The sequence below is a fragment of the Homalodisca vitripennis genome, chromosome X, assembly GCF_021130785.1.
Source record: "Homalodisca vitripennis isolate AUS2020 chromosome X, UT_GWSS_2.1, whole genome shotgun sequence".
Lineage (NCBI taxonomy): Eukaryota > Metazoa > Arthropoda > Insecta > Hemiptera > Cicadellidae > Homalodisca > Homalodisca vitripennis.
This window is the reverse complement of record NC_060215.1, coordinates 23,325,441-23,350,782: the sequence shown is the minus strand read 5'-3', so window position 1 is coordinate 23,350,782 and position 25,342 is coordinate 23,325,441. Positions and strand designations below refer to the sequence as shown.

The 25,342-nt window shown below is 32.7% G+C and overlaps 1 protein-coding gene across 1 annotated transcript; it reads right to left on the bottom strand.

Moving 5' to 3' along the window:
* Positions 1–477: 477 nt before the first annotated feature.
* Positions 478–25,052, bottom strand: LOC124368778 (inhibitor of growth protein 3-like). Its single transcript, XM_046826138.1, has 9 exons — positions 24,861–25,052; positions 21,186–21,257; positions 13,471–13,599; positions 12,448–12,582; positions 11,732–11,821; positions 9,666–9,889; positions 8,642–8,829; positions 5,249–5,414; positions 478–2,717 (listed from the first exon to the last, which is right to left on the bottom strand). The coding sequence occupies exons 1-9, from the start codon at positions 24,886–24,888 to the stop codon at positions 2,601–2,603; spliced, it is 1,149 nt and encodes a 382-aa protein (XP_046682094.1). The 5' UTR covers positions 24,889–25,052; the 3' UTR covers positions 478–2,600.
* Positions 25,053–25,342: the final 290 nt, after the last annotated feature.

Below are 25,342 nucleotides of genomic sequence, written 5' to 3'. Positions count from 1 at the left end.
TGTGCAAGCGTACCTTTAAAGTGGTCGTGTTCGCTTATGCTTTGACGGATTTCTTTGAAACTAGTACCGTTGGAATTGCAATAAAATTCTATAAGTAGTTTGTATCTAGTAAATTTGTTATAACTATAATTTTGTTGTTAGTCAAATAACAAAAAAACCAGTATAGTTATTCAAATTTTACTAGATACAAACTACTTATGGAATTTTATATACTTTTTATTTGCTTTGAATAATTTCTTAAATGTTTCAAAACTGTTTTTTTTTTTAAACAACATATTTTTTACAGAATAGGGCTTTGTGTTGGCGTAACACCTATTTTAATGTGCCTTGCTAAGGGTTACATTAAAAAGTTATTATTCTGAAATAATCTTTAAGTAATGGGGAGAAGAATACTAAAATCTTCTTTTTATAAATAACTATTAATGACAGGAATGGTGTGAAAAATAATATAAAAGGAATTTGAATAATAAAACTCAGTTAACGGAATAAAAAACATGTATTTTAATCTATATTATAGCATTTTCTCTTAAAACTGAGATAGTTCACATATATTTAAATAAACTTTACCTTTAGTAAACTCTTTGACATTTATAACTATTTTGAAACATACACAGTATAAATTTGATTACGAAAGATGATTTTGAGATCCAACATAGTTTGGATGTGAAATTTGGGTAATACATTAGATGACATATACTAGCTTATATATTATGAAAAATTAATGATTTAATTATTAATCTGTGACATCAATTATTGAAAATCTTATAGCTTCAAATCTTAACTTAGTTAATTAATACCAATACGTAAATTACTGTTTTAGAGCAAATTTATTATTCTGAATCAATTTACAGTTTCTGTCGATGTTTCCACATTAGGTAGATTATGCGAACAGTGCAGCTTCTCAACTGCTGTTGTATATATATGGTAGAATTACGAAACTAGCAATTTGTTCTGTTCAAACTGAATGAGTATTGATAGATGGAATTTGCATATTGCATTTAATTTTTCCAAAGTGTAATGTTATTAAAGCATAACAATAATCAAGCATGTTATGAAACTTGAATAATCAAGCTTCTACTATGATGTACATTGAATACTAGACAACATGGCATTTAAAAATGCATATACTGTTTTTGAGTATTACAAAATATAGTTGGGATCAACTTCTTATAATTTTATTTACTACACTTAAATTACAATATTACAAGATAATATTTGTTAAAAGAGAAAATCTGCAAATTTTGCCAACCAATAGTACAAGCCTTATTCCTTTAATTGTATTTGGTTGTTTACACTGTAAAGAGTGTTAAAAATTGTGAGAAAGGATGAAAAGTTATTAGGATTCACAAGGTTTCAACTGCATTTTAATATAAATTCAAAATTAAATGTTTTCAAGGGACAGATGGGTTATTGATGTTTTTTGTACAAATTGTGGACACATAATTAGCACAATTATGAAAATTTTAAAAAAAATTGCTCACCTTAAAAAAATAATTATCTCTAGACAAAAGAAAACATTTTTTTGTAAAATTCTGAACTTTTAGATCTTAAACATGTAAAGGTAATTTGTAATATTTGTAAACTACACTTACATCCTGAATTTAATCAAAATCTTACAATCCACATGTTTTATCAATGATTTAAATTTTATTGACAAAATTTTATTCTTTACAACTTTTGAAAAGAATCTCAAGAGAGATGCCGTTTGTGCCGATTTATCAAGCATATAATGGGCTAAAAGTTATAAGAATGTAGTTAACATTATCAGCTGGGTTTCCCAGACAGTTTTTTATTGTTGACCAGAAATGCTTATGAGCTTGAGGAGTGAATGTTTGAATGATGTGTTGCTAAGGTTTAATGAAGCTGAGTGACTACACCGGCTCCACAAAATCTTAGCCAGACATGCACTTCAGCCATCCACCTGAGACAAAATTTGTTTGCTAATCGTATTTGTCCATACGCTTTTGTCAGATCCTTTGCTTTTAATGATTGGGAAATGAATGAAAAGGACCCACACATTTTAGGTTTTCCACAAATAAAAATTCCTCATTTATGAAGGAAAAAATTCCTTTAATTTAATAATCTTCTTGAGTACATTCTAAAACCAGTTACTCATAAAAGAGTTGACAAGACTCAAAACTACTATTTCAATGTTTACTATTCATAATATATGCCAAAAGTACAAAATATCATGTTCGTTTTTATATACATCAAACAAGAAATATTGAATCTTTCAGGTGTTTTAGAACCCTCTGTATTGATTCACATTGTATCTACATGTAATAGAAGCTACAATAAAATCTAAACTAATCCATAGAACACTGTTGATTTACTTTACTATTTACAATATGGTTCAATGGTTGTGAACCTTCACAACTTCTAAATTTCAGCATTTTTGAGCATTTTCTGTAAAGTTGTTGGCTAGTGAGCTGAACCTTAATTTAATTTAAGTATGCTTGAGTGAACTACAATTATGTTAAACTACATCTAAACAGAATAGTTACAATATGCTCAGAGTATCAACTTCAATTATATTACTAGTAATTAAAATATATAAGCAAAATTAAAGCATTTGTGTATGGATTATTCATGATCTGGCTTTAGTTTTTGCGAGATCCTCGCCGCTTCATGGCAGCTGTGCACTGGGGGCAGTACCACTTCCCCTTCGGGGGATCTGTTATCCCCACACATGGATAGTGGAACCACTCGTACGGACACTGCAACAGTTAGGTTCAAACATTTGACAACAGGATTTCTCAAAATAAAATACATACACTTAGTAAAACTGCTTAAAGGATGTTAACAAAATGTTTACTTTACAAGATACAAAAAATTAGTTTTCCTCTTATAATTTTGAGTTGGCTATAAAAATTGTTGTATACAGTAATATATTTACATCAAAATACTTTTACTTAATGTAAAAACTTGAAGTTGAGCACTTCAATGTCTCCTTACGAACATAGATGAACAAACTCTACTCCATAGCAACCAGTCCAAAGCTATTTATTCAAGCAATGCTACCTTTTAAAACAGTAACGAACACTAAAATCAACAGCTTCAACCGGGATTGATGACGTCAGTTCTACGCTACTCAGGTTAGGCATCAGTGAAGTGTCTGCCCTCTAACACGTTTTTGACTGCAGAGGGCAGTGTTCCCACAATCGTCGTGAGGTTAGTTTTTTGTTTGACTAGCTGTTTTACATGGCGTGAAACGACAATTGTGGTGAGTCATACTCATTTTTCATTACGTGGTATATTTAACCAGAAATGGACCAACTGAAAACTTACACCATATCTTTGGGATGCCACTTTCGGTATCAATTTACAATAATGTGACCATGGAAAGGTATGTTCATTTTTTTTTCCTGAAAACTACAATTTTTCCTGAAAACAATAGTGAAGAAAAAATTCGTCGGTAACGAAAATCAAAGGAGTTACGATTTTTTGAAATCCTCTGAAAACTCTGTTTTTTACAGTACCTCTGGCAATTTTACTGAAATGATGCTGACTAGTACGTTAATCCTGTCAACGATGCCTGCCCGCTGCGCAGTGCTGCGCACTGCTTGCTCTTTTAGAAAAAAAATTAACTCGAGCTTGCAAAAGTCGAATCCCAGATCACGTGATGCCCCTGATCCTTAACCCTCCAAGTGTTGTTCGACAAAATTTTGTCGGTTATTTTCCATCCTTAACGCAATAATGCCCGAAAGGCATCAATATAATACAATAATATACTTTCCCCCCAGTTTATATGCACCTGTGATAATAATACTTGGCTATAAATGCCCAACCCATGAAAAAAAGTCCATTTTTCATGGTCACGCTATTGTAAATAAATACTGCCATTTCACCTATTCGGTTTGTGTTGTTTGTTGTGTTAACATGAGTTAAGACACACAAAGCCACTCACTTAACACATGGTGAAGTTGCAATAATTATTAGTGGTATATGATTTTTCAAAAGTGAAGGTATTAGGTGTAATGACACACAATACTTTTTTATATTACTATGAATTTCTAAAATTATATACTCAAAATTAGTGCATTTGTACCTGTCTTGTGTAAAAATTTTGTTTGCATCACATCACAAGTTTCTGAGTTATGAATTTTCAATGTTACAGTTTGGTTGTAAAGTGCTAAAAACAGGTACCCTTTTTCATTGTTATTGACATAAAAAATGGAAGTTATTATTTAATTTACATGTCTAAACGCAGAAATAAACAAGCTAAAATGTAATGTGACTTCTATTATTGTAGCTCTACTGGTTTGTGGTTAATGTTCAAACTCAGCTATCTAAACTATTTGGTCCAAGAGTAGGCTTATTTTGGAACAAAATCTCTTCTGAAACAATCACAATGATCATCTGTGTTCAAGACTCAACACTGTGATCTTTATGTGATTCTACATTGGAAAACCTCCATCCTGTTCTGGTACTGCAAAAGTGGGCTCTAACGATCATGGGAGATCTCGAACCACAAGAATCCTCTTGAGAGACCTATGAGATCCTGACAGTTGCATTCATTTATATCATTGAAATTATCACTAATGCTTCACAAGCAAATCTATTAAAGGTTTAAGAAGTCTAAAGGCACAATACACAACAGGCAAATGAGAGCTCTCTGCCAGAATGTAGAACCACTTTGTACGTCAAGCAGCCACATTATTGCACCACTGAATAATTTGGAACATTATCCTGATTCATACTGTAGATGAATTTATAGGAACTTTCAAGTAATTGTGCATTTTATTATTTAAATAATAGACTCATTTTATTTTTATTTTAATTAACATTTCTCAATATTAATTCCCTAACTAACGTTATTTTATTGTACATACACATGAATAATTCTCTTAGAACTTTTTCTAAAAACCTAAAAAATGTGTTACTGATTTTAAATTTTATAATTTTCATGTTCTTAAAAAACTCCCTTGTAAACTTGACTCAATAACCACCAATCTTGATGAATGTGTGAAGTAAGGAAATATTGAATGATTGACTTATAGAGAGTACTTGGGTTCTTCTCTATTATAACACGGGTTCATCCTATGTTAACATAATTTTAATTCCAGTATTTTAAAGGATCAGAGTTTATAGTAGGGGCGGAACACAACCAGCCACTACTCTTAGCCCACTGAGTTAGAGGTGAGCCAAGTGAGAAATCTGCTATAGCCACACAAAGTAAAAAGTTAAATATCTAATCTGATTGGCAAAACAGATAATAAACCATGAATAATTTCAAAACATAACTTACCGTTTGATTATCACAAGCGACCATGCCGCCGAATGCTACTTCGTTACATATGCAATAACGAGGCTCGTTCGGGTCATATGAGAGGTCTGATGAACGATCGGCCTGAGGAGAGACTGCAGGGCTTGGCACGACTGCTGGAACAGCTGGGCTGCTGACACTCACCTTCCTGTTCAAGTCAAGGGCAATTCATGTCAATGCTTCAATCTAGTTTCATATGTATGGATCTCACCTCTTTCTTGTACCCTCTCTTCATTTTTCCGCACATAAGTCAAACATTGGAGAATATACATTGAAAACAAGTCTTTTTAATGCTGGATTTATACCCCCAAAATGTACTATGCCATACCTCATCACGCTTTCAAACCAAGATCTGTAAAGCGGTATTCAAGTGTTGGGCCTTAAGGTTTTCTTTCGAAAAACAGTTGTCTTAAGTACATCCCTATCTCTTAATACACACACATCCAAAAAGAGAAGCTTGTTTTGTACTTTCACTTCCATTGTGAGGCGGATAGAATTTTTTGAGGCTGGGATTTTTTTGGGATGTGTGTATTATGAGATAGGGATGTCCTTAAGACAACTGTTTTTACAAAAAAACACACACACAGGAAAATATTTAAATTATCAATCAAACCATCAAAAATCTGTGAAAAAAGGAGTGGCCTACTCATTATTTGATAAAGCAAAGAGCTTATGCTCAGATAAAGATGGATTAAAAGAGGAATTTAAGAAAATGGAATTGTATCTTAGAAGTAATGGATACCCTCAATTAGTAATAAATAAGTGCAAACGAACCAGAAGAATCATTCCTGAGTAAGAAAAACAGAATAGGGATAAATTCGCGTTTATGTCAATCCCTTATGTGCCGGGATTATAGGAGAAAATAAGGAGAGTAGGTAGAAAGTACAACATTAGAACCGCATTTAAAACACACAATACTCTTACACAAAGTCTCGTATAAAACGAAACTAAAAAATGACACACAGGATTCCAAAAACTGTGTTTACAGTATACAATGTAGTTGCAATAGGGAATACATAGGCGAGACAAAAAGACCATTAACCCATTGGCCTCCAACTACAAGTTATCTCGTAGTATGGAAAAAGGACCCATATGTACGAGTTATCTCGTAGTTGTGTAATACATTAATAAAATCCAATATATATATTATTAATACAAACAAAAACATAAAAATTAATGTTTGTCTGTTAATCTACATTACTTTATCTATTAAAAAAAAAGGTTTTGTAAACGAAATAAATTACGTCATTGATGAGAACAATAAAGTATAAACAATGCAACAGCCGAGGTCAGCTGAGAGCAGCGGACAGCTGTGTTGCCGTCTACATCGCAATTCAGTAGCTCTAGTTGCCGGTTCGCGCTAACAAGGTTATGTTATTGTTTACGTTTATTTTATTTTGAGTTTCAAAATGAGTCAAAAACGTATAAGAAGTGATTTTGAGATTAATAATGTTTTGTTTGAAAGTGAATTAGAAGATAGTGAATTTGAGGAAAGTGAAGAATCTATTGTTATTGAAAGGCGTAAACGTGACATCGATTGTGAATCAGATTCTAGTAGTGATGAAGATATTAGTGATGCAAAAAATTATGCAAAATTAACATTTGTGCCTTATTTTTGCATAAAAGTATGTTTAATTTATAAAATAAATTAGTTTTTAAAGGGCATAAATAATTTTCAATGTAAAAACAAATATTTGCATTAAAAATTTATGTTTCAAAATATATAATTGTAAAATTGTTTATTAAAAATTTAAAAAAGTTGTTTCTTAAATAATTTGTAAAGGTGTCTATATAAAAGTGAGTGTAAATCTGAACAATTTAGTAAAAGTTTTATGTAAATATGTTAATATTTACTATTTGTACGATTATTTATCTAAAACACTACAATTTGTGTAATATTTGCTGGCCTAACAGGGCTACCACCAACAGATATGGGAGGTATGGCAATGGGTTAAACGTAAGGATAAAAGAACATAAAGAAAACACGAGAAAGGGTCTCACGGAAAATTTAAAAATTGCACACAATTGTTGGTCCGAAGACCATCATAAGTTGGGATGAAGCCAACATAATACATCGGGAACCACATTTCTTTAAAAGGAAATTAATAGAGGCAACATACACTAAATTGGCAGACCAACCCATCAGTCAAGATTAGGCCGCTTTGGTTGCCAATTCTAAAAAATGAACTAAAAAGAAAACCAAAAGTATCAAATGGATCAGATATTTTTAATAAATCAATGCGAAGTCACAGAATGGTTTTAAGAAGTTCATCTAACATGAACCAATAATAATAATAAAAAAGGCCCATTCTGTCCCCCTTAATTTTTATTGCTGCCATCTTTTCTGTTTCTGCCGTGATGATCGCCATTTGTTATTGGCCTCTAGTCAGTAGTAGGTGGTTGATAGACGAATGCAGACGTATTGTGAGCTGTATTCTGTAGTTCAGTTTTAATGATTAGTGTTTTGTATAGTTTTTTATTAAGTGCATATTTTAGAGTTAGTGAAGTTGACACACAACATGGTGGTTGTGATTCCTGACTTAGGGCGTGTCACAACGCTTTGGTATGATTTCTTTATTTGAATCTAGTTTGTAATTATGTATTAGGTTACTTATTTACCTGAAGGATCAGATTGCAGATCTCGAAACATAGACTGATGTTTTTTGTTTCACTGAACAATGGCAAATGTCCGGAAAAATCCTGTTTCCTTCACAATCCTTCCATTGTCAAAAAATAAACTTCAAACAAAGGATAATTAATAAAAATCTCAATTTATCTTCCTTATTATTTTTGTTTGTTTTTATTACTATAATATATAATTAATCTATTATTAACATCAATATCTAAATCTATTCTTTGCTTCAAGTTTGTTTTTGACAATGAAAGGATTGTGAAGGAACAGGATTTTTCCAGACATTTGCCATTGTTCAGTGATACAAAGAATCAATAAAACTACGTTGCGCAACTAGTATGTTGCTTTAAATCGAAACAAACTTCATAACATAAATTCTACATTATAATATATAGTGGATCTTGTAATGGTAATAGTAATTACAAATAGTTTTAAATATGTTAAGTAGGTATATATTTTTATATTAAAAAACTAAGTATGACAAGATTAAATGTTTTTCAAAAAAATATTCAAACGAAACACATCTATAATACATTAAAAGCCACACTTATTTTCTTCATAAAACATTATATTCTGTATAAAATTTTGTTTTAATAGTTGGATTAAATTGCTTTTGCTGATTTTAAATTAAGATTTTGGGGATATTTAAAAAGAGATAGTGATATTACCTAAATACTGTATAATGTTCTGACTGGTCCTATTGAAGCTGACATAGTAGTCTTGGATAGCTAGATCAGACTTACTGTTTTTTGTTTTTCTTGCTGGTGTCCTGAATGGCAGCAATGGCAGTTTGCGCGGCCCCAGCCAACTCCTTGCTAATACTCAGTTCGTGACTGTGGGAACCACTGCCTCCAGACCCCACCCCAGACCCTCCTGAGTTGATCGCTTCATATGAGGCCTTCAGACTTGCAGTGCGACGGCCTTGCTGCATCTGAAACAGTGTATAGTTAAAGAAGTCTTAAAATTAGTACATAGTACAAACTTAAACCATCCGAATGAGTGTTAAAACTGCATGTTGGCAGGCAGATTTAGGCAGAATGCAAGCATATCTTAAAAAATTCATAAAAAATACTGCTTGTAGTATACAGTTAATCATATGTATAATTTAGGCTGGTCGTACACTGGGAGTGATTTCAAGCGGTTTCGTGCTCACGTAACATAAACGTAAACAAGCGACTTCATGTGGAAGACCCCATAACCCAGAGTCAGACATACACGCGTCCACTGCAAGTGCCAACTTGAGTGGAGCTTCAGGCGCACTTACGCTCACGCTACACATCCTGTTTAGGTTAGATCCGTCGCTCATAGATGCTTAAAAAGGAGACATTGCAGTACAAGTATTTGTGTGTTCTGATTTTGTTTTCATGTGTTTATTACAAAATGAAAGAAAATAATGACAAGTTAATTAATACAGTTAGATCATTATGTGTAAAACTAAAGTCGAGCACTCCTATTTCCATTTTTGTTGTTGTTTTTTTTAACCATAAAATAAATGCTGGTACAACGATTGTATCAGTATCAAATTGTATTTAATTAAAACTCATAACTGGGTTGGTACTAAACACATATATTAAAAATATAACTGTAGAGTCAAAGTTTAAAATATTTTAATTTAAAATTTAATTACCTGTTGTGTAGCAGCTATAGCTCATGATGGCTTGCATGTTGTGAAGCAGCTATAGCTTGTGATGGCTTACCTGTTGTGTAACAGTTATAGCTTGTGATGGCTTACCTGTTGCGTAACAGTTATAGCTTGTGATGGCTTACCTGTTGTGTAGCAGCTATAGCTTGTGATGCTGCTGCAGCTATGGCAGTCCCTCCAGCTCCCATGTGGCCTAGCCCACTACCAGCAATATGACTCAGGTTGTAGTTGACCATGGGCAGAGGTGTGGACGGAGGTGTTGGACTCTGTGGTAACATTCTCAGTTCAGTCAATGTTGACACTGCTCTCCTGTGATCCGAAGTTGTCGAATCTCTCCTCTTTTCCGTTGCTAAAATAAATATGAATTTGAACGATTTTCACTTACAGTAATTCATTGTATTGTGTCGATTTACAAAATATAATCTTAACTTAATCTTATAATCAGCCTCGGAAATTATTACAGTATTGGTTTAACATGGACTATCAATTGTTCACCAATGTTTCTTGTTTGAGAACAAAAATGTTCCTCTTCTCAAAGATGAATTTGCCAGTATTGTTGTCATGCTAAGTTATCTCAGTCAATAATATAGTCATAATAAATAAACATGTTATTGCATTAAAACACAAATTTCAAGCGTTTTAATTACAACACTTATCTACATTTTTTTAAGCGATACTACACAAAATATCCTTTGTCATTAAACACAAAACTATGTGGATCACCTACACAGATGGTGACAGTTAACTTTTCACAGCAACTTCATCACTACTCAATCTCTAGCCATGAAGACTATGCTATGTTAATAAATAGTTCCATCTTTTAGCGAAATGTAGTGAAATTTATGTTTTAATTATAAAATATTGTGTTCCAATTGGTAGAGATATTACGTTGGGCAAGCAAATTCATCTTTCCATTTCAAAACCCAATTCAGAAAATATTAATACTCTCTGTATATCATAGCTGGAGATTTGGTAATGATATAAGAAATGTTGGTCTTACTATCAGGAAAATTAGGAACTGACAGGGAGTCTAAGTAAGTACTGTACTACTGATATTGTTTTAATAACAGATGCAGAAGTTTATTTTGTTAAATCCATTTGTAACAAATACAAGAACAGAAGGCTTAAAATTTGTATACAAGAGTCATATTAGCAACTGTTTGTTTTTTTTCCATTTATTATTCATACTTTGTGGTAAGGGTTGAAATATATTGTCTGTGGCAGATAACTTTTTAAGGTTATGTTCAAAGAGACTACAATTAAACTATTAACACTTTTCTAAATTAAATTTGATTTTTTTTTTCAATTGAAAATTATTACTTACATAACTTTTTGGGAGGATACGGTTTCTTAAAATGTCCATCTTTAAAATCCATAGTAGAACAATACATTAACAGTAATCTTCATAAATAATAAATATTATTATAATGCTTAGTAATAGAATTTAATATATTTATTTATGAAGAGTGCTGTAGTTTGCAATTGTTACAAGTTAAATTCAGACTCAGATGTGTAATAACTAGCTCCAGTCACAACAAGCCAAACTGCAATCAGCTGGTTTTATCAAGTTTGCAATATTTGAGCAAGTCCAAAACAGCTGTTTTTTAACCTCACATTGCTGAAACTGGTTTCTACAGCAACTAGAATGAACAGCTTCAATTGTTGGTTGTCAACAAACAAACAATTATTCATTATGTTTTATTTGAAACAAAGTAGTATGCAGTATTAAATTAATAGTTACTGTGTATCTCTATAAAGAAAACAACTCTTGTTCACTAATCTTTCACTGAAACAGATAAGTATATGTGTGATTGGGTGTTTCTACTAATTAGTGTTGAAGTTTTGATTTTCTGCATAGTTACCAATGTTGCATCATTTTAAGTGTTAATTTATTCTATATGCTGACCTAAAACATTTTTCTACAAAGATTTTCCCAGGTTACCAATTAGTTGGTCCTAAAAAGTGTGATCTGTACAAAACTTGACACTTATTACCATACTAAACGGTTTAACTTTGTTTATATGTTTACATCAAAAGTATATAAAACTATAGTCAGTCACATAACTGTAACTTTGCACGGCTGAGCCAATTATATTTTCTAACAAATTTTACGATACATTACAGCCTCTAGATTTGCTTTTCAACATAAATACTAACTTTTAAATGACCAATAAAATATTTAATCTCTTACAATTAGTCACAGAACTTCTATGAGTAGCAAATGAGTATCGATTTTCCTTCTGGCAGCCATTGCTTGGAGGTACATCGACTTCCTGAGACCCTGAAAGAAAAATTCAGAATAGAAAATACATCAAACTGCTTTAAATGTTACATGTGTACGATAACAAAGATGTAAACAAGTACTAGACTACAATGATTTCAGGTAATGATACATTATCTTAGTTGGTTACGAATGAATTTTCCATGATACCATTATACAAAAAAAGTCATCTAATATTTCTCTACCTATTGACGGAACCCTAATACACTAGTGATTGGCCATGGAAAGCAAGAGAATAATATTTCAATATCGGTGACTTTGGCAAATAATACTTCCTTGCTACTCTTCCTTTCAACATAAGCTATTTTCAACTACATGAGCTTCCACTGCTTACACACACACACACACACACACACACACACACACACACACACACACACACACACACACACACATGCACACACACGCACGCGCACACACACAGTAACTAAAAATAGTCATTTTTAAAATTTTAATGAATCCTTAATCACATATTTAAGAAAGTGAAAAAGAAAACATACACATTTTTTTAAAGTCATGATGATGGATTTTGTAACACAACAATAAAAGGGATCTTCAACCTAATTCTAATATCCTCTCAGTCAAACTCAGATAATAATAACACACAAGCTATAATAATTACTTACGCTTTTCCAATATTTCTGTAATGCCCATATTGTCGGCTTCCAGCTCCATCTTGAACTTGTGAGTCTCATGCTCCAAGCGACGCAGATACCGGGACACTAGATCGTGCATAAGATTGGCCAGCTGCACCTTCTCATCTGAAGTGTAAATAATCAATTGATAATACTACGATAAGAATCTACCAAACATAAAACGTATTTTAATCGTGATTATTAAATCACTAACTACTGGACTATTAGTGTATTAATGACACTTATTGCCTCGGTGATATATAATTGCTGTACATACCAGCACCAGCCAATTGGATGACACTTTCCTTGCAACATATTATTAGTCATGCAAAATGTTGACTTACCAAAATGTCACTGCCAAATGTTTTGGTTTCATATCCAAAAGTTTTTTATCTACATAGTAGAAGTTTTGTTATAACACACATATAATAGTTATACGTGGTCTATTTACATGTCATGCCTCCCTCCCTCCCTCCACCCTACTCTTTCAAGATCTCACAGGATCAAAACAAGCCTAGTGATGAACTACAATTGTCATATGCAGAAAAAAGGTCAACGAAATAACAAATGAATTTTTACTCCCTATGGATTGAAAATTACCTTCTACCTATAGAACCAGAGCCCACATTGAAGTAATGTTGTCAAGTGATAGTGTGTCATAATACTACCATGGGACACCTGCATATAATGATAATTTTATTGATAGAGTTCTAAAAACTTTAATGAAAATTCTCTCTGGAGATACTTATAAAAATAGACTTACATGCAAAATGTTAGCTAAATCAAATCATCTTTACAATCTACATATACAGTGGTTTAAACTGAATGTTGCCCACAGTAAAAATTTAATCTTACAACTATTGGCCAACAATTTTTTAGGATATGTAGTTTGTGCAAAGAATCAAATGGATTATAAATGGTAACAGTTTAATCTAAATTGTAATAGTAATGAGTATTAGAAAACATTTCTAAAGGTTCTATTGGCAAGAAATAGACACATTTGACTGAACTTACCTGCCACTTCCAGTGTTTTGTAGTAGTCCTTGCTAATCAATTCATACTCATTGTCCTTCTCCTGAGGTTTCATCTTCTTTGCATTAGAGAAGAATGTCTTTACCCTCTTCTCTAATGTGTCCATCGTGTCTGAGAAAAACACAAGAGAACTATTAACCCAAATTACATTAGAATGAATACACAGTTTTAGCCTGTGTACAGCATCATTATTATGTTACAGTTGCTGTCTTTGAAATTGTTTGTGTTATGTATTGCTTGTCTGCTACCGTTCAGTAGAAATGGTACAATATTCTATCACCAAATAGAAATTCTGTCTGTCAGTGCCGATTACATTTTTGATGTGCCTCACAACAGTTGATGTCAGAATCAAAGTGGTCTACTAATTCAGTATATTTCTGAAAATGACTTTAGATTTTAGTTACATGTTTCAGTTTTCTTTTGATGATGGGTTTATGGTTTGTGTGAGTCCAGGTTAATCACTGTTTAATAACAGTGAACACATAATACATAGCTGTCAATGCAATTGTAGATTTTATTTATCAAGAGAATTCATTGTAGTAAATTATGTTTGTAAAGAGTTAAGTACAATTAAAAAAATTAAAGTATCAGTAGTACAAATTGGAATTAAAAGTGTGTTTAAACAGTGACAGGAATTCTGTAATTTTACACGTGGTATTAGTTTTATTAAAGCATCTCACTCTTGAAAGACGTCTAGAAGATGCACCAGGATTCTCAGATTGTCAATTTGACTTATGTAAAGGGCAATCGACTGTAAGGTTAAGGAATATGGTAAAGAGTGAAGGCAGATATATAAAACTTTGTGTTCTTGTGGCATTAGATGTGAAAATGCTTTTAATCCAACTCCATGGAATGGAATTATAGACTTTGAGCAGAAGAGAAATACCATCATACTTTCTTCACATACTTCAGAGTTACCTCTGTGATAGATGATCTAAGTACGCAATAACAGAATAGCAGTCACTTGCGGTGTACCTCAAGCTTCTACATTAGATCCCTAATTGTGGAATGTTTACTATAACCAAATCTTACTCACATGATGCTCCTAAAGTGGAGCTGGTTACGTATGCTGACGACTTGACATTACTTGCATCATCAAAATCCAAGGAAGGTCTTGAATTAAAAGTAGAATGAGCACTGGAGTGTATGTATAAATATGTCAGAATGAAACTGAAGTTAGCACCGGAGAAAACTGAGGCAGTGCTGCTTTCGAGTAAGAGATGTAAGCCAGAGATAACCATCAAGTTGGAGGGTATGGAAATTTAGACAAATGATGCTGTAAAATACTTTGGACTGGAGAGTAAAAGACATGAAAGCAGGAACTCATGTCAGAAAGAAGGTTTATAAATCTGAAAAAACAGTAGAGTAAGTGGTGTACCAGGCTGTCTCGAAACTGGAACGGTTATGACCAGAAACGGCTTGAAACTAGTGACACGAGACAGTTCCCATGCCAGGCGTTCTGTTCTGACAGGTTCTTAAATACTATTTATTTTCTGGCTAATTTCGTGCCGGAACAATATAGTATATACTACGTTCTGGAACACTTTGATAATTACATTAATTGAGATCTAAGATATTCCCCGTGGATGCTTTAATGATATTAACAAATGAATTTTAAACATGTTTCCACTCAACTGGTTCTATCTATTATAGAAATCAATGAATCTTGTAGAAATCTTGATTTATTCTACAGAACCGGAACATCAATTAAAATAATTGTAAATCTCCTCATAAATTAGAATAGTCTTTCTTTTTTTTAAAAAGACCTTACATTTTTTGTACCTCTTAATTATGTAAAGATGCTTATTTTGCCTATTTTAAATCCATGCTCAGATATGGTCTGGTACTGTGGGGGAATCACAGTAGAATACTGGAAATCCTAATCTTGCAAAGGAAAGTCATTAGTAAGTCACATGTACTCGAACACTGTAGGCTATTGTTTAAGAAATATTAGATACAGACTGTAGTAAATTTATATATTTATTGCCTTGTAAACTTTGTAAATAAGAAGAAAAGCATAATGGCATTTAATGAACAAGATTTTAATGCTAGGAATAAGAATGATGCAATTATTGGTTTCTATCGGCTGAGCAAGACAATAATCATACAGTTGGTTCACTTAAAATTTATAATAAAGTAATAAGCATTAATTGAAAAGTATCAATATAAACTATTAGAAAGAAGTGTACTGTGGTGTTAGCCAGTTAGACTTCAGTACATATAAAATACAGGCTTATGGTGTCCACAAGAATTCTCCCACCAAAAAATAGTCCAATCCTCGATAAAAAGTGTATACAATTTTAATTAAGAGGCTCCTTCCAGAATTTAACCAGATATGTGTATATTTTAAGCATTACTTATAAATTGATAACGCCAGTTTAGACAAATTATTGGTCTTATTAAACTTTTACAACTACTTCCCAGGACAATGATGATTTTCTTAAATAAAATATACTTCTGTTTAAGTTCCATGGTGCTTTTAAAGGTGGGCCAAAGCACTCCCTATTTTAAATTACATTTTTAAAGACAGGTTACTTTTTCTGAAATTGGCACTTGACAACAATAATTAACTACAGAAAACATTAATGACAATAACTAAGTGAAAAAAGTTTATTTTGGTAATTTGTAGACTATACCGTAAAAAAACTTTCTGAGTTTTACACAAATTTACTATACACAACATTTAAAGAAAATTATAAACAACCAGTGATTTACAAAAATAATTTTAAATATTTAAAAAGGTCAGGAGACCTTTTTGAATTTTAACAAACTAGCTAACTGATTCAAAAGTATTTGTGCAAACAAATTATGCCTCAAATATAAATTTAAAATAATTTTTAGATTAACAATGTTTTAAATCACTAACAATTGAATTTAAATGTTAGAGATTATATTTCTATAACTCCTACAACACTATTAGAAGTGCATAACATAATTAATAACCTAAAGAATAAAAAAACAAGTGGGGTATGATAATGTCACTGTAGTTTTAATAAAATACATCGTATCAAATGAAATTGCTTTGATTCTCTCTTTTATAATAAATTTAAGCTTTACAACTGAGGTGTTTTCTAAAGAATTAAAATTAAGCACAGTTGTACTGATATTAAAGAAGGAAAATCTTTTCAATGTCAATAATCTAAGACATATTAGACTCATCTGTATTCTCTAAGGTAATAGAAAAGCCATGAAATCTAGGTTATCTGTTACCTAAATAATGTTTCATTAATTAGCAAAAGCCAATTTAGTTTTACAAAATGCGGATCTACAGAGCACGACTCGATATAAGTTACTGATCGTATTTATAGTAATCTAAATAAAAACAATAAAACTACCGGCTTATTTATAGATTTTTAAAAAAGGTTTGATTTGGTAAATCATGATATACTCTTACAAAAAACTAGCGACGATTGGAGTGAGGGGCGTGGCCTTGGACAGGTTCCGTACTTATCTCACCGGCCGTTGTCAGTGTGTGAGGGTTGGGGGCAGCCTGAGCTTGCCACCGCCCGTCACTGTAAGGGTACCCCAGGGGGCTGTCCTCTCGGCAAATCTATTCTTAATATTCAGTAACAACCTACTTATTCAAAATTTTCTTGGAAAAATCAATCCTTTTGCGGATGACATTGATTTATTTTATGCAAATCAAAACATTATAACAATTCGGGAAAATATTAACAATGATTTAAGTATTTTGAGACAATGGTGTATTATTATATAAAATCAAAATAAATGTAAGTAAAACCAAGTTTGTTAATTTTGATCTGAGAGGGTTTGAGTTTCATCTGTTACAGCTACAGTATCATAGTAGTAAATGCACTGACACAACCATGGACTGTAACTATCCAATAATAGAAAAAGTCAATAGTTTTAAGTATTTAGGAATTGTTACAGATGAAAGGGTTATGTGGGAATAACACATTATCAGCCTACACAAGTCAATTGCTCTAAAAAAAAAAAGAAAACTGTATTTTGTAAGAAATACGAGGTGTGTTAGAAAAGTAATGAGATTGGTAACACTGCGGGAGATCTGGCAACGTTGTGTCTACCGGCTGACGCTAAACCTGTTTATTTATCCCTTCCACTTCCTCAGTCCGAGTTACAACTCCGTACAGTTAACACATTAGTTTTGACAGCGCCATTAGTAAAGTTGTGTTTTAATTGTGCGTCACAGAAATGGAGCATCGAAATTTAGAGCAACGTTGTGCAATAAAGTTTTGTGCTAAACTTGGTGAATCCGCGAGTGTGACTTTTGAAAAGTTGAAACAGGTCTATGGGAAACAGTGCTTATCGAGAGCACAAGTTTTCCGCTGGCACAAATCATTTTTGGAAGGCCGAGAACACGTTGAAGATGAACCTCGCTCAGGGAGACCTTTGACTTCAAGAACGGACGAAAACATGGATCGTGTGAGGGCGCTTGTGAGATCAGACCGTCGTTTAACAATAAAGATGATCAGTGAACAGCTAAATTTAAACACTTTCACCGTGCATCAAATTGTGACAGATGATTTGAACATGCGAAAGGTTTGTGCCAAATTGGTGCCGAAAAATCTCACAACTGAACAGAAGGACAATCGAAAAAATGTGTGCGTTGATCTTCTTGAGAGGATTGCTAATGACCAAGAATTCTTCAATTGTGTGATCACTGGTGATGAATCCTGGATATTTGAGTACGATCCTGAAACAAAGCGGCAAAGTAAAGAATGGCACACTTCGTCATCTCCTCGGCCGAAGAAATGTCGAATGAGCAAATCAAAGATCAAGACCATGCTAATTTGTTTTTTTGACAGGAAAGGTATCGTACACAAAGAATTTGTTCCACCAGGACAAACTGTCAACCAAGTGTTTTATAAAAGTGTCCTTGAAAATTTGAGGAAAAGAGTGATCCGTGTGAGACCGGAAATTGCAGACAAGTGGATGCTTCATCATGACAATGCTCCATGTCACACAGCCATTTCCATCTGTGAATTTTTGAACTCAAAACGCATTACTGTTGTTCCTCAACCCCCCTATTCACCTGATTTAAGTCCTTGTGACTTTTTCCTCTTCACGAAATTGAAACATGTCCTAAAAGGACGTCATTTTGGAACTCTGGAGAACATTCAAAAGACTGTGACCGACCAGTTAAAAGCCATACCAATTGAAGACTTCCAGCGCTGCTACCAAGAGTGGGAACGACGACTCCGCCGATGTATAGCTGCCCAAGGAAACTACTTTGAAGGGGATAACATTGTTGTTTGAAAATAATAAAAACTTTGGTTAGTATGAAATCAGTCTCATTATTTTTCTAACACACCTCGTATGTGTGACCCACCCCTGTTGCGAACACTTTACTTTGCCTTAATTCATTCTCGGCTTCAATATGAAATTATTTGTTGGGGAAAAGCGTTTAAATACCTAATAGAGAAACAAAGTCACACAAAATCACTATCTATGAATCATTCAGTCCAACATCTGTATGTGTTTAAAGTACTGAGGCTTTTATATCAGAAGTGGTAATCAATGTACCAACGATCTCTTTTATAAAACTAGAAACTCACAAAACAAATTCTTATAATTCCATAAGGTAATAAAGTTACTTTTTGGCAAGCTTATTGTTACAGTGGTTCTTAATATTTTAATCAGTTACCCCATCATATAAAACAGAGTAATAATATTCCCATCATATAAAACAGAGTAATAATATTAACACTTTCTCCTCAAATTACATTCATTTTCACTTTTTTTATCTCTTTGTCTCCATTCCATATTGTGAATGTTAGTGTAGTATTTACTTGCGGATTGTTTTCTTTGTTTCACCGTTATATATGAAGATATGTGTTATTGTGACATTTTGTGCAAATGCTATGCAATTAACTTTTATATTTATTTTAATTAAATAGCAAAAGATGTTCCAGAGCTTATTATGTTATCTTTGTTCAGAGCTAATGTGGGCATTCTTTTTACTTTGTATAAAAAAGGAATATTGAACTCATGTTCACCATATACTGGTAACTGGCCAGCATTATAGAAAATAAATCATTTATCATGTGTGTGTCAGATGTCCAAACACAGCACGTACAGCATCCTGTCTGTACTTGTGTGAGCAGGCGGAAGTGATCACATTATCTTCTTAAATACCACTGAACAGTACGAAGTTAAACAAGCCGCACACCTTATCCTAGCTGTCAGTTACTTGAAAGCTACACCAACAAGTGATAGCTTGATCACGCACACCATGTTCGACTACTGTGACCAACTAAGCCAGGATGAAGTCGGTACGGTTTAATGATGACTTCCGTGTCAAGAATGTGTGTATTGGCAATGACTTGGAAAGGGATGGTCCATTACATACAAACAAGTTAGTTGACTATAGGTAAAAAGCGAACAGCTTGTGTCTGCAAGTGCACAGTGGCAGCACATAACGTCAGGTCAGACATATTCGTGCTTGCATACATGAAATGCATCTTTTAAGTGCTGCAAAATGACCTTCCGGTTAAAGTAAATGTTACGTAAGGAGCCCATAAAGAGCTTCTAGTACATGTTATGGAATTTAGCCTAGAGCAGGCTCCGCGGCACCTATACAAATCATGAAGTCTATGGTGCAGGCTCCATAAAACTCAAAGGGAATAAATCGGACACAACGCCAAGTTTTAATTTGCAAATTGATATTCCGTTGCAACAGAACCACTCTGCATCTTTTGCACTGCAACATTTGACAAGGAAACAACTAAAACAATATACTGCCGAAACAAATTTTGTGTTACAGGTCATACTCTTATACAAAAGAAATCAGGAATTTAAACCAAAGCAATAACACAGTATTGTTTATATTTGTATTATTAATCTGATCTAATAATCATTGAAACAATTAAACCAATAAATAACTATAAACAGCTATGAGTCAAATTTTTAATTCGTTATAAACCAAAGTAAACAAGAAACTTGTTCTAGCCGATTAGTTACTGACAGCAATAGATGAACTGTCATTGATTCAAAGATATAAAAAATTGAAATGAAAGGGCAAAGACTGCTAAATATTACTACTGTTAAATTCAGTGTAACATACTTTACTCAGCAGTTGTCAGATAATGTTTTATAAAACACGTATTTGTGTTATATAAATTGTTTGCCTCCGACCTCTTATCTAACTAACACTACTTATATTGTATGAAAATTAAAAACAATTAAACAAAATACCTATAACTGTCAGAAAAATATATAAGATTTTAGTATATAATGTAATTATGCATTAACTTGTGGTTCTTTGTGGCATCTGTATATGAATGTTTTGTCATTTGAATTTGAGTAGAATAATAAAATAATATTGATTAATTTGAAATTAGGCCGTGTGGTACATAATGGAAACTAAGACTGCCCTTTTCCAGTAAGCTAGGTATCACAACACAATTAGATGTGATAATCTAATTTTGGCACTGATTTTTAACATAGAACTTTCCAATCTATATTTTTCAATCTTTGCAGCCTGGAATGCTAATTTTAAGCAAATTTATTCCAAATACGGAGTGTTGAAATATTTTCATCTGCAAACCCCCACTTAAATATAGCTATCAATACCAGAAACTTTTAGTCTTATTACATGCTTATACATCTTCATGATCTGAAAAAAATCAGTGATATAAATGTACATCAAGCCTACAAAAACTTACAAATGATTATTTTGTCTAGTAACATGATAAAAGTAAAATTTAATCACTTACTTTGAACTTGTAAATCCATTTCCCTCATATCGGTAAATCTATCTCTCAACTCCTGTGGCAGATGCTCTATCACTAGAACACACGATAGGTCCATAAGTAAAATGTAGAAATGTAGATTTTAAGATATTTTGAAATACACAACAGTGAATATTAAAACTGTGGTTTCAAAATTCTTTACTATGATTGTTCTTACATGCAATTAAGTAACAATAGAAAGGAGAACTTTGAATAGTAGCTATTATAATGATATGATATTTCAAATCATTATTTAAGTGCAATCATGTTAAGGAAAGTAATCTTTATGCACACAAAACGTTTCAGAAATTTAATGTAAAAATATTTACAGTTCACTGCTGAAGAATTAATTTTTCTACGTCAAACGAAGCATGTACCTTGTTATTGGGTTATGGCTGAAATCTTGCATAAAACTATTTAAACAGGTTTAGGCCTCCTTTGCATATTCGATGTTTTTTCAATTTTAAGATTTAAATAATAAATAACATCGGTTGGTGTAGTTAGCATATAGCATTGTAATTACAATATTGGGGTAACTGCAATTGGCATTTGGTGGGTATTTCAAAATAAAACAAAAAAATATAACAATACAATTCTGTACTCTGGACGTAAAGAACGCTATGTTCATTTTTTATGAAATTGAGTTAATACTATGTCCATGATGATCATTTGTCGCTCTATATAGTAGTATGGAACACTATGTCATTCATTATTAATAGTGAAATTATGCAGTAGGAAATAACACTATGTACTTTAGTTGGGAGAACGCCATATGGATATAGTGATGTATACTTCTGAGCAATTTAGCGCATACAACATGAACTACTCTGTTGACTTCTGGTGTGAACTTGTGAAAAAAAGGCAGAATAACCTTTTATTGTTGAAGTCACTATGGCAAAATACTTTGTAATGTTTTATCCTCTAGATTACTTAGAAGTAGAAGAACGCTATGTGCACATGGTGTTTTACACCTCTTAACCTGTTGACGAGTGCGCACGGCATTTGCCGTGCCGCTATGACGGTCCATACTGAGTGCCTCATTGACCAGTGACAGACTTTTAGGGAGTAAAACAAAAAAAACTTTTAAATGTTAATAAACTTGTTTATTATAGTTTAAATGTATATAAAAATACATTGTAGATTGTTAAAAGCAATAACCTTGTTTTAAAACTTTGCTAGTGTGTGATACTGCTCAAAACAAGGATATATACAATGGGCGACCTTACATGTTAAACATTCATAGTTAGTTACTTTTCTTCTTTGACCAGTTCGAGTGGTGTGTTTGCATGCACACATAGCACTGCCTGAGTAGTTGACACTTCTTTGTGTCATTCTGGGGGAGTGGCCTTATAAAATGGCGACCTTGGAGGCGTAGCGGGTCTTGTGTCCCGCCTCCGTAAAATAGTTTTTAAAGTTATCACCAGGTGCCACCACGATACAGGACTAGCAACACTGTACAGCGACACTATTAGGAACAACTGAAAAGTTCCAAAAATCCCCGCTAGACGTCACAATAAGTCAGTGAGAACGAACTGACAGTCATTAGTCTGCAACGGAAAATGCCGTGCTCCCTCATACGGGACCAAACGGCAAATGCCGTGCGCACTCATTTGTGTATGTTTTGCTGCACTTGTCAACAGGTTAAATCCTTAGAAATATAATACACTACGTCCTGATTATATTGTATTACATCAAAATTATAATTGATTTAAAATGTTTAGGAATGACTTATGACGTTGCAAACAGTAATTTTATATAATATGAAGTACCAAAAGCAATGCATAAGAATGTCATAATGAAATTCCTAATAAAGTATTATAATATAATATAAGTATAATACACAAGTGTTACATACTTTGTGCGTTTTTAAAAAGTGCTCTCCTGAAAAATTATTGTTTTGTGACATTGTGTTCGATGTCAAGATGTAAGTTTCGTTGTTTTTCTATTCCCCAGAGTAATTTCTAATGACAGGTATAAACCAGCCAGAAGTAAACCTTCCTAAGGATAGAATGTTGTGTGTCAATGTTCATAACAGAGAAAAGCTAGGCCTGTATAAACAGCAAAAATAAGGCTGCATTAGACTCAAAACTAGCTGGTTGAATATTAAAGACAGGTTAAATTTTAAAAAGAATACTGAACCAAAAAATAGTTTCCCAATATGTATCTTTGATGCGAGGATTGGTCGGAAGGTAAGGGGCGTTTTTATACAACAACCACTCAATGTATCTTTAAAATAATTTTGTTGTTTTAAATAGTACAACTTATAAGCTACTTTTCTACATAATTTTCATAAATAATTTGGTACTTATCATAAAGGCTATAAGAAAAGGATATAAAAAAGCATGAAGTTGAAAATTGTACTTATGTACTTAAAACTCAACGTTGTTTCACTACAGCCGGCTCGTAAGATGTCATGGTGGGTGTGGCAGACACCTGACATGTTTCGTTTGAGCAACGTAGTACTTACGGGTAGGGTACGATAAGCGGACCCGGTTTTTTTATATCGAAATTGGCAAACGATATTACTTAATCATAATCATCGATATAACCAATCGATACTGATTTTGAACAATTAACTATAATCTATATCAACAGCTGTAAACACTTTCAAATAATACACGTAAGGTAATATTTCAATTTTACATAAGTAATATTTGATTATTAAAAATGGCAGTCAATTTTTAGAAAACTACACAACATTGTTTTGAAAAATGATAAGACATGTACTTATTGTTTTATGTTGTTTATCTTTAGTATAGTAGTTTTATCTGTAGCATGACTGACAAGATCTGATGCATGTTTATGTCCTTGAGATCAATAAAGTTATTCTATTCTGTTTTTCGTGGCTTCAACACGTTGGACTTGTAACGAAAAACTCATTGTGTGAAATTTGTGGGAAAGAAACAACTGTAACTTTGAGAGGAGCAAATATGGTCGTCTTCAGTTTTCCTAATTTTGGTTAATTTGTTTCATCACTGTAAATATTAAATTCATATTTTAATTTAAAACATATGATTGTTATTGAGGACTACAGATACTTTTATATCGATTTATAATCTAGGATTTGAGATGCGAATATAGGTATTGATGATTACATTCTTCAATATAAAAAACAGGGTCCGCTTATCGTACCCTACCCGTACTTACAATTACTTAACAGGGTAAACATGTCTGACAGCATTTAAACAGTTCTAACTGAAGATTCAATATAACCGATCATTCTAGTGTTCCTAGTGTTCCGGCGCTTATACTGCAGCCTTTACTAGTTAAGCATTTTCCTTTTGACAAAAAAAAAAACAAACATTATCAAGTAACTAAAATATGAATTACAACTTAACCATTCTAGCAACTTTGGAAAGTTCAAATCATCTGCTTTCTTTTGGTATTCCCCAACAGTATGTGCTAATTAAACCAAATTTGCAAACGTCAATGATTTTTTTTTCATTTCTATAATGCAGATGATATGTCTTTTAAGATCCTCAATTTTCTGTTAAAAATACAGAATAAATATTGCCTTGACTATATTTTCTAATCTTAAATTATGGTCTTTCTGACCGGAAAGCAAAAACAAAATTATAGCCAATAGTAAAATGTTTACTTGTGAAAACATTTATCACAGAATTTGATCATACTCGTCTAAATTAGTACTAAAAGACTTACTTTCTAAATAATCCTCTAAATAAAGCATATTGAAATATCGGACCTAACTTTCCGCTTAAATGTACAACCTCACAAGTTAACTTATTATTACTTTAAAACACAATAAAGAAAATAAATTTATGATTTAACTGGGCAATCAGCAACTCAAATTTAACAGAACAACCTTAACTTTCATTGTTACATCACATCACTTCCTTATAGAGATGGGCGTTATTTAACATAACAGGATAAATAACAGTGTTGCCGCGCGGCAACAGTTATCCCCGCAACGTGTTATCAGAAACTCCCTGTTATAACAGGATGACAACGAACAATGAATTCATTCGTTTCGTTGCCGGCAACGTAAGCGCCTGTGCTGGTAACAGTCAATAGCGGCAGACTGGAAACTCTTCACCTGTTATTTGAGCAACGGTGTTATGACAAACAACAGAGTTGTAAGGATGACAATTATTTCATTGCCGGGAATCTATCTACGGCTTGAC

Coding starts and splice junctions, on each gene's coding strand:
- LOC124368778 (XM_046826138.1), bottom strand. CDS start 24,888: ATGCTTTATTTAGAGGATTATTTAGAAA. Junction 11,822..12,447: donor TACAGAAATATTGGAAAAGC/GTAAGTAATTAT, acceptor TTTTTCTTTCAG/GGTCTCAGGAAGTCGATGTA. Junction 8,830..9,665: donor CTATAGCTGCTACACAACAG/GTAAGCCATCAC, acceptor ACACTGTTTCAG/ATGCAGCAAGGCCGTCGCAC.